This window comes from Saccostrea echinata, unplaced genomic scaffold (genome assembly GCF_033153115.1).
Source record: "Saccostrea echinata isolate AGI-Se365-2 ecotype Australia unplaced genomic scaffold, CSIRO_AGI_Sech_v1 ptg000039l, whole genome shotgun sequence".
NCBI lineage: Eukaryota > Metazoa > Mollusca > Bivalvia > Ostreida > Ostreidae > Saccostrea > Saccostrea echinata.
In genome coordinates this window covers 604,031-614,410 of record NW_026889788.1, presented here as the reverse complement: position 1 = coordinate 614,410, position 10,380 = coordinate 604,031, and the positions used below count along the sequence as shown (strand labels likewise).

At 33.7% G+C, this 10,380-nt stretch overlaps 1 protein-coding gene across 1 annotated transcript; it reads right to left on the bottom strand.

Annotated features, from left to right (window-relative positions):
• Nucleotides 1-3,645: 3,645 nt before the first annotated feature.
• LOC133200397 (beta-1,3-galactosyl-O-glycosyl-glycoprotein beta-1,6-N-acetylglucosaminyltransferase-like) lies at nt 3,646-10,079 on the bottom strand. The gene is made up of 5 exons (XM_061336203.1): nt 9,376-10,079; nt 8,925-9,151; nt 8,556-8,785; nt 6,108-6,226; nt 3,646-3,781 (listed from the first exon to the last, which is right to left on the bottom strand). The coding sequence occupies exons 1-5, from the start codon at nt 10,077-10,079 to the stop codon at nt 3,646-3,648; spliced, it is 1,416 nt and encodes a 471-aa protein (XP_061192187.1).
• Nucleotides 10,080-10,380: the final 301 nt, after the last annotated feature.

The following is a 10,380-nucleotide window of genomic DNA, read 5'->3' as shown; positions in this document are numbered from 1 at the left end:
TAAAGAGTTTATGTAAAACATAATTTGTGATCAGATCGCAACACGAGTATACCTGTTATGTATGCAATAATTAAAAAACATATCTCTATAATATATAATAAAAAAATGTCTTTAGTGATAAATATTTAAGCCAGTCACTACTGATTGCACTGCAGTATTCTGCATGTTGTTTTATAGAAAAATTCACAATGTTTGATTTATAACGTACACAGTTAGCGGAGGTATCAGTTTGAAATCCTTCATACGATGGTTGTCCCAAAAATGCGTAGACAGGGAAAACAGTTTATTTTCTCTTTGCTAAATTAAATTTCCTTTCTTGTCATAGTAAAAAGTAACATTTTTTGATTATGAGTTACAAGTTTCATGATAATAACACATATAATAAGAACATAATATAGAAATGAAGAAAGCATGTAAGTGTACATGGGCGTACGAAAGCAAGACTAATTTACATCTTCTAACGTCATGAACATTTTTAGTACTGCCCTGTGTGCTTAACACAGGTCTCTTAAGTATCTCATTGATTTTTTTTTTTTTCAATTGACACTCTTGACTGAGGAACTCATTAAAATTAACAACTGTCCATAGTTTGTTTTTTTCTCTTTATCAGATTCATATTTCAGTCCTCGAAAGGTCGCCTTACATTGTAGGAAGTAGAGAATACACAAAGTCTGACGTCGATCGTGACCCTTTAACGTTCTTCACTGTCTGAATTTACCAAACTGTAGTCTACTTCTTATAGTCCTGACTATTTTCGGTATGCACATGGAAATTAGAACTGTTCTTGAATCTCTTATGTCATTTATGAACAACCTCTAACTGATGTTCTAGTGTGTAATGTCACTTCTGTATCTTTTTTCCGTCTCTGAAGTTGACAAACCACATTTGAAATAATTTTATTACAATCTCGTGCGCTGCTAACTCGTTTGACGACGTCATTTTCAGCAAACTCAATTCCAACAACACTTTGAAAATTACGATACCAATCCTCTGTCTCTGAAGTCATTTATGTGAAAATTTTACATATTACTAAGAATTTATTTCTGGCTTCAATGATATAAATCTGAGCTTTATGTTCTACATATAACCAGAGAAACAAATGCAATTGGAATAGTTGCATACGTAAATCATTCCGGATTTTGTTTTGTGCGCCGACAGATCATTTCGGTCTTCCTATAAATCGTTATTATATTATTACATATGATTAATACAATGTAAAACGTGAAGATAATGATTATTTATAAGCCTTGTGAATCCAGTGAAGAATATGAAATTTGAACACTTCATAAACACTTACCCCTAGCAACAAAGATTTGAGATCCGGTGCCTTAGAGGAGTAAAAATTGCCCATTGATCATTCACATTCGCCGTGAGCCCTCTGTATTGATTACATGATCAGAACAATCCAATAGTAAAATCAGTGTTAAAACGAAATAAACCCCAGGGTATGTTGTTTCTAAAAAAAAAAAAGATCATTATATCCACGATAGAATAGTTAAACAAACTTGTTAAAAGCCTTGCACGTCCACTTATTTGTAAATATCCTGCGTTGGATTAAACGTGATCATGTTCCGAACACCCTCTTGCTTATTGAATCAGCATGGAGTTTTTTACCTCTGTAAAAGTTTTGGAATAAACTCTACTTTATACAGGTTGGCTAAAAAACACAATTGGTGCCCATTTGAATTTCAACAGATTGAACCTTTACTTTAATTTCAACAAGCTAATTCAGAGAATTTGTGTCCCCCGCTTAGGGAAAAAAGAAGAGCATGCCAAGTTGGGGGGGGGGGTTCGGACTTCCACCCCCTCCTTTCCCTGGATTTGTAGAATTATTAAATGTATACGTGTATATTGAAACAAATAAGAAATGCCAATATGGATATAAAGACTTGATTGCTTATTCTTTAATATGTGTATAGAAGATTTTTTTATATAGAAAATTTATCACAAAGTAATAATGATTTTATGAGTTTGTACAAGCCAGACGTCATAACCTTTTTTATTTCACATGCTGAATACTATCATTTACTAAATCCAAAAATAAAAATTTCCAAAATAAAGGATCGTCTGGGATATGAACCCCGGACCTCTCACGTGCTAAACGAGAGTCATCCCCCAAGACCACGGAGGCACTTGATTATACAGCGAATTAAATAAACATTAAGTCACATATAATGTTTATATTCACGTTTGATATTGTCAAAATTTTACAAAATACATGGTGTCTAATTTAGCCTTTACTAAACAGTTTTAATAAATGTAATTAGATTATAAGGTCCGCCGACAACCTGTATTATACGTAACAACTCTCCACATGCCCCTGTGCTAAAAATAGTGCCAAGCGACTTTTAATACAATAGATAAAAAAAAAACGGGGCGGGACACTTTGAGGGGGGCGAGAGAGGCCATAGGGAGTTATGGTATAAAATTTCATTGCAAAAGCTCAAAAGCTTCTTGAAATATCGTCCGGAAACAAAAGTATTACACACAGATGGAATGTATGAATTTACGACCTTGAACTTTGACCTTTTGACCTCAAAATCAATAGGGGTCTTTTGACCTCAAAATCAATAGGGGTCTTCCTTATATAGGTCACAGGACTTTGCTATGTAAAATTTCATTGCTAAAGCTCAAAGGATTCTCGAAATATCGCGCGGAAACGAAAGTATTACAACAGACAGAATTTATGACCTTGATCTTTGACCTTTTGACCTCAAAATCAGTAGGATTCTTCGTGGGCCATAGGGAGTTGCTATTCAAAATTTCATTGGAGAAGCTATACAGCTATATATGAAATACAGCTAGACGGACGGACGGACAGACAGACCCAAATTAATATCCCCCAAATTCAGTGAAAGCGGGGGACAGAAAACGCAAGGTAACATATAACAGGAAACATTTTCGACTGCCTAGCCGGAAGTTATGATACTGGTCAGAGGTAAACGTAACTTGGTTGCTGAGCACTAAAATCGGTATTCAAAACCATTCCACCATGAAAGTATTATGTCGGGTATTAAAAGTGTTAAAAAGCCAAAAATATTTGCATACTGATGATGACAGGTTTCTAAACACATTGTGTAGTACCCGTTGATGCACTGGTGGTACGCACATCTTTTTTCCGATATTAACAGTCAATATAAACTTCTTGCAATCATGGTAGGACTGGAAATTCCGCTACGTTTAATAATTGTTTTGCTTATGTGAAGAAAAAGGCACATGTATGTTGTTTTGGAGTTTGGTATGACTTTTTTCAACATAGAACATTTTATCCACCGTCAGATAGGAACTAAAATGTTTTCCATTCCATCACGACGGTAACTTTGGTGCGTAACAACGTCACTTAAAGAATGACTTTTCATCCTACCCTATGTGTAATCGCCACGTCAATACCACTAAAAACGATATAATACCGTAGTCAATCATTATCGTTACATTCCCCCAAAATTTGCTGCTTCATAATAAATTTAATGGACTATATCTACCAAAGTAGTTTAGTATGTAAGATACTTGGATTATTTTTATCAGTTTATTTATTTTATAAATACCTTGTATCAAGAAATCCTACCTCGATTTCTCATGTAATATAAGTGTCTTGAAACACTTTGTACATTTGAGAATGAATTTAACTTGAACAATGTCGGAACTTTACACAATATTTTTAATAGACTCTATCTTTTCATAAAATGTTGCTCGAAATTTCAGTCTTTGTAAATATTCATCTCTTGTCCTATTAAGGTAGCTAAGGACACCTGACCCCAAAAAAACCTCCCAATAGATTTTGCTGAAATTTTCACATGGTGCAAAGGAATGTGCAATGAACCTTTAGTGGAAATATGAACATGGCATTGAGGGTAAATTACGGAACCAGGGGGTAATGAGTTACCTCCCCTTTCCAGTCACTCCAAAAATCATAATACAACATATATATTACCCATAAAAATTTTATTATGCAATATGCATTCATTATTTAAAATTATTTTTAAACAATTTTGATACTATAAACTTATTTTAACAATGGATTGTCTGAACAGAGATAAATTAAGAGAATAGTGCTTATAAAACGTTTTAAATTCAACAAATTTGACACTTTTTAAATTCTAAAAAAAATTCTGTCCAATAGAATTTTTATTTTTTATCATTATATGAAAGATTTGTCCACTACCATTCTTCACTCAAAAAATCTTGGTCACATTGAGGGCTGATAAAGGTACCAAATGGTCCACAACTAACACCCCCCCCCCCCCCTTTGTTTTCCCGTCATGAAAATAAGAATAATGATTGAAGTGCTATCAAAAAAAATTGCAAAGTAAATTAGAAAAAAAAAATACAATTGAAGAAATAAATCAGAAGTACAATACAATTACTAATGATTAATGAAAATATTTATATAACATTAGGAGAAATCATAGAGTAATGACATGATGAGTTACCTCCCCTCTCCCCTCACTATAAAATTCATAGTTTATCCAATATTGAAATAATCCATAAAAAAATAATTATTAGATATGTGCTTTATTTTTAAAATTATTCCTAAACAAAATTAAAGTATAAATTAATATTTCAAAAATAGATTACTTGAATGGAAATGTAATTTTAAAAGAAAACACATATAAAAACTCTTCAACCTTAACAATTTCATTACTTTCATACAAACAAATTCTATATTTTCTTATATAAAATCTAAAAAAATCTGTTCAAATAGACTTTTTAAATAATGTTATTATGTGAAAAATGTGTCCAATACTATTCCCAACTCAAAAATCTTGCCACATTGTGGGCTAATTAACTAAAGGTACCAAATGGTTCAACACCCCCCCCCCCCAAAACCCCTCCCATTTTCCAGAATTGAAAATAAGAATCAAGTTTGGTGTGGTTCAAAAAATGCAAAACAAGAATGTGACTCAATAAGATATTTAATTGGTACTACAAAAACCTTGTTTTATGTCAATTTTAAATTAGATTCCACTTGAATAGAAGTAGGGATTGAATAAAAGTATTTCACTTCTCCCAATCAAACATATATGACCATTATAATGAACTTAAAACACCCATATAATATGCATTTAATTTTTTTTTTCTTTTTTACTGCATTGTCAAAAACACCCTAAGTGCATGTATTAACATGTCAAATATATGCACCTTTGTTGGAAAAAACATCTTGGCCATGCACACTGAGAAAAAAAAATACACTTGACATAGCACAATACACATAATTCTTTTGCATAGAATAAAAAAAGAATATCATTGAAAAAATATGATCAGCAATCTTTCAAATTGAACAAAAGTAATTTCATTCAATCAAACATATTCGAGCAGGTATAATAACACCATTATTCTAACGAAAATATATTGTAACAGGGACCTTGACCTGTGACATACATAAATTATATATAGAAATTAAAAACAAAATGACAACATAAGAACAGCCCATTACTGCACTTGACTTAAAACTTCATACAGGACATTTTATATGTAAATGAAAATGAAGAGTCTACATGAATATGTGGAGCAGCTGATTAACGATAATGACACTCACTCATATAGTAGATTATGCATAATAAAGAATAGTCTATTGTTGAGCGGCCTATTACCAAACCCAACATAACACTTGCACAGTAGATTATGCATAATTTTTTTGAAAAAGAATAGTCTGCAGCAGCCTATTAGCACATCTGACATACATGTAACACTCAGATAGCACATTATACATGAAAAATAAAAAAAAAAAGTCTACATGTGGAGCAGTCTATAACCACACCAGCCATAACATTCACAGAGTAGATTATACATGAACAAGAGGCCCATGGGCCACATCGCTCACCTAAGCACATTGGCTAGGCAAAAGCACAAATCAGTTCAGTATTGAAAAGATTATGGGGGGGGGGGGGGGGGGGAATTTCAAACTACCTGACAGACGGACTACAGACAAAATGTGATCAGAAAAGCTCAGTTGAGCTTTCAGCTCAGGTGAGCTAAAATGAATAAAAGTCTGTATGTGGAATGGTCTGTTACCAATTCAGATGTAACTCTCAAACAAGAGATAATATGAAATTGACAAGAAAAGTAGTATATGTTAGTTCAGTTTCATCAAGTGATTCTTGTCCTGCTTTTTTGGAAGAGATGGAAAGTCATTCTTTAGTTGAGCTGCAGTAGTTGAATCATTATCAGCATGAATGGTCTGGACCTCACATTCATATATCTTATACACCTTACTTGTTAAAATTATCTGAAATACAAAATTTAACATTATTATCTGGAGTCCACATCAAAATATATTCCCCAAAATGTCTTTATCCTACATATAGATTAGAATTTCAGTGAACATGTATATGTACATGTATAGCTTGCAGAAGTTTACACTCCATAAATTGCCAATTTTCTGCGCTTATGAAATTTGGCATAACAAAATTCAAATGATGACTTTTACCAGTATCACTATTATACTAAAAGCAAGACCCCTTGGTCAGCTATCCAGCATCAAAACTACATTCCAACTGGTCCGGTTTAGCATTCTTCGTCTCTAGCTATCCAGCCTGGTTGCAGAATAGAGGCTGACATCTCTTTTTCTTCAATGTGGTGACACCATAGGTGCAGTGTTAAAGGTTAAAGGAGAAAATTTACTACATGGGATGGTCCCATACCAGAATGTACCATCAAGTTGGCTGAAAAAAAAATAGACCAAATAAATATATACCGACATAAACAAAATTTAATTATGGTTGACTGGAAAAATCGGTTTTTAACCAGAAAATCTTAGTAAACTGGACTTATCAAGAGAAATGTCCACGCTGCCTGACCAATATTCTAACTATGCAGCAGTAGTAAAATAAAGAATTGAATTTTATCAGACCTGCAAACAACATGCAAACAGTTTCAATATGTACCACTTCGTCAAACTTTTTCCAGTGTTGAAAAAAAAAATCTGTCCCCAATCATCTTGGAAATAAAAATAAATAATCTGCCTTCACTGGCATGTTAATAAATAATCTAACACCCATAATCCACCCCCCCCCCCCCCCAAATCAAATGGCAGAATCCGGGATGTTTTGCGACGATTCTGTTTCGCACTGAGATGGTTCGTGCCAGGATGATTCGCGCCGATTTGGGCGCGAAACATCTCACGTTTTATTTCAAATATTTCATCATATTTTCATCCGTTTTAAATTATTTATCAAATATGATATAAATATTTTGTGTGCTCAAATTCATGACTTAATAACATACACTGCTATAGTTAACGGATCGTACGGTGCCCGTTTGCTCAGCATGTCTGTTCAACAATTCAACAGTGTTTCAATGAGGATTTATTTGTAATAATTTAAGTTGGAGATCAAAAGGTGAGAATTTATGTTGATGTGTGGGTTGTCCAAGCCAGCAATAATTACTTAATTAGATGGTGGTATTATAATTATATGCTATGTATGTATACTTCAAATACAGACATAAATAATTTACATCTCTGCTTCTTAAATTTAAAAAAAAAATGTTCCAAAAATATCTATATTTACATATATTTAAAATCTAAAATTTTGTTAAATGAACTAAACTCAGTAGCACATTTATGTACTTGGAGTGAAACATCGCGGGGCGAACCATCTCAGCGCGAAACAGAATTGGAGCGAAACATCGCGGGGCAAACCATGCATAGGTGCGAAACATCCCGTTACCAAATGGCAGTTCCTTACATGCACTGAGTTTACTAGACTTGCTCAAGTCTCTATGTTTTAGTGCTCTTTTTCATACTTTTTGATAATGTCAAACATGTTTGATAACATTTAACTATGAGGGAGAGCAGAGGACAACAAGACAAAAATGAACAAAGAATTATTTGATTAAAAAAACATAGAGACTTGACCAAGTCTATGAGTTTACTAAGGAGAAGTTTTATATTCATGCTGAATTACAATTATGACAGAAGTTTGAAATGGAATGTACATTATGTTGATATTTATTTGACTTACCAAGAGCTAATTTTGAGCTGATATCATAGGCCTCTCTGTCGTATTCCTTTCCCGTGGAAAAGGTGTTGGTAAATCCACAAACAGTACAGGACCATCAGTCACATTGAGTTAGGCCCAAGGTATTGATACAATAAAGTACCGAGTTAACAACGTTGTAAAAATGCAAATGAATGCCTTCATCTTGTGGCTATAAGCATATAAACTGGACTGCCAAGTTCTCCAGCTCAACAACTCTTCGTCCTTCGTACCATTTGATGTCATTTTAAGATCTACATCAGCCGGGCCGTGTCGTCTGCGTTGGAATAGGGATATATAGGTCGTTTGCGACATGTGTATAATATTCCATTTCATAAAAAAGATTTATAATTGTTGTCCTGTTTGTTGACATGTTATATCTCTCATTCACTCTTATTAACTTGATCTACCTTTACTGCTGAGCTTTCCTATAACTATACCCGTGAACTTTTCTCGGAGCACATTGTTTACTACTGCAGTTCGCCATATTGAAATAGGCGCATTTCCAGAATAAGCGGACCGAAAAATTCTTAATTTAGAATTCACATGTAATGTCACGTGATCGCTGTCCGTAGCTACGTTAAATATCAGTTGATCCATGCAGTGGACGACATTAGGCTTGTAGCCAATGTGAAACTTGTTTGCAAAGAACTCTGGACGACGAGCCAGTAGAGGAAGATCGCCAATTCCAAAAATACAGATCGATCTGACATATTTACCCAGGCAAGGTAATGCATTAGGAGCATTTACCCAGTTTTTGAAGCGGGACAAAAAGGGTTTCTTTACTGCAAAATCTGTCTCAATGTCCCCTATACAAGACAAAAAATGTATATTTCACACAACGGATAAACGGTTCTTTCTGATCAAAAGAAAAAGCACAGACAAAACAATCAATATGAATTATATGAAATTTTAGGGAGAAAGCTCTTTGATTAGTACTACTCTTGCCTTTAAAGCTCCCGGGTATTCCAAGGTGGGGGTTGTGAATCAATGACGCAAAATAAGTTTCATCTGGAACATTTGTTTTATTGACCCAATTCAGGAAGGCCTTGGCAACAGGACTACTGATAACATACTCCACAAATTTTCTGTTGAGAGTTACATGGATCGACCCTTTTACTGGGTGGATATTGTGGGGTGGTTCCTCTGTTATATTCCATCTTTCTACATTGGCCCTAATATGATATGAAAAAAATTAAGGTAGAAAAATAATTTGCATACAATAAGAACTGATAACTCTAAGAATACCATTAATATGTACTAGACATTGTTAAAATACTCCAAGCTTATTAACAATCGAAACTAAAAGTTATAACAGTCATGTATATGAGATTTGATGTATAACACATTGTTTGATATAGTAGAATGTTTCAAGTTTTAGTATTATATTATCATATACCTTTTCAATGTGCCCTCAGCATCATTTGAACCATTAAGTATTTTGAGTATTTTTACTAACTCGTAGTTCGTGTGAAGCGGAAATTCTTGTCCTGTTAGATTTATGAAATACTTCCAACGAGAGAATTGAAGTAGGTCTTTCATACAGACCAGCTCTGGGGTTAACACACTCATCTTTCCCCACTCCACCTGTGTTCTCTTTGAAGCCAGAAAAACATTTGGAAAGCATTTCATAGCACATTCAAATTCGTCGAATAATTTCTGTGAGGCCTTACTGTCGACATGAATACAGTAAAAGTTTTGAGGTCGATAAATACCTCTTAAAAGAATTTCAAATTGCTCTGGGTTCTGATATACAAGTATACTATATGCTATTGAGAAAAGTTTCTCCTCCTCAGTCAAGGGGTCCACAATATATTTTCTGTTAGTTATAAACATTTCACAGTTTTGTATTTGTTCACACAGGGATTGTTTGTTATTATATATAGTGATATTTAACTGGTCAACTCTTTGAATCTCCTTTAAGTCCTTTTGAAACAGAAGACGACAATTAACGTTGGGTACATTCCTTTCGCCTTTGAAATAATCATAAGATGGTTTCGTGCTCGATGAAAATCTCTCATATAAAGGTGAATAGGATGAATCAAATTGGGGTCCGTTATCAAACAAATTGACAACTTGTTTAAGATCTGTTGTGGTTTTCATTTTCACCTTCTCATTTGTTTTGTTAAAAATCAAGGAAGTTTTTCCAACCAAAGGAATCCATATTTTAGGTTTGAAGTTTTTCACATTGACAAGCATAAGATAAATCAGAAAAACACAAAAAATTGTGAGATAGGTAAAGTATTGTAATTTTCTAAAGGATCTGGAAATCATACTAACCACGTATCATGCACTGTACATCTGATATAACACACTGCGGCGTGTTAACACTATTGTGTTAGCTGAATCCTAATTTTCAGGCTGGTGAAACACAATAATGATTTCTCAGTAGGAAACCATATCT

What these genes read in the sequence shown, in the direction of transcription:
- LOC133200397 (XM_061336203.1), bottom strand. Translation starts at nt 10,079, where the DNA reads ATGAAAACCACAACAGATCTTAAACAAGTTGTCAATTTGTTTGATAAC. An exon ending in AATACCCGGGAGCTTTAAAG is followed by an intron (nt 8,786 to 8,924) that starts GCAAGAGTAGTA and finishes TGTCTTGTATAG; the next exon opens with GGGACATTGAGACAGATTTT. An exon ending in TGGATCAACTGATATTTAAC is followed by an intron (nt 6,227 to 8,555) that starts GTAGCTACGGAC and finishes TTTGTATTTCAG; the next exon opens with ATAATTTTAACAAGTAAGGT.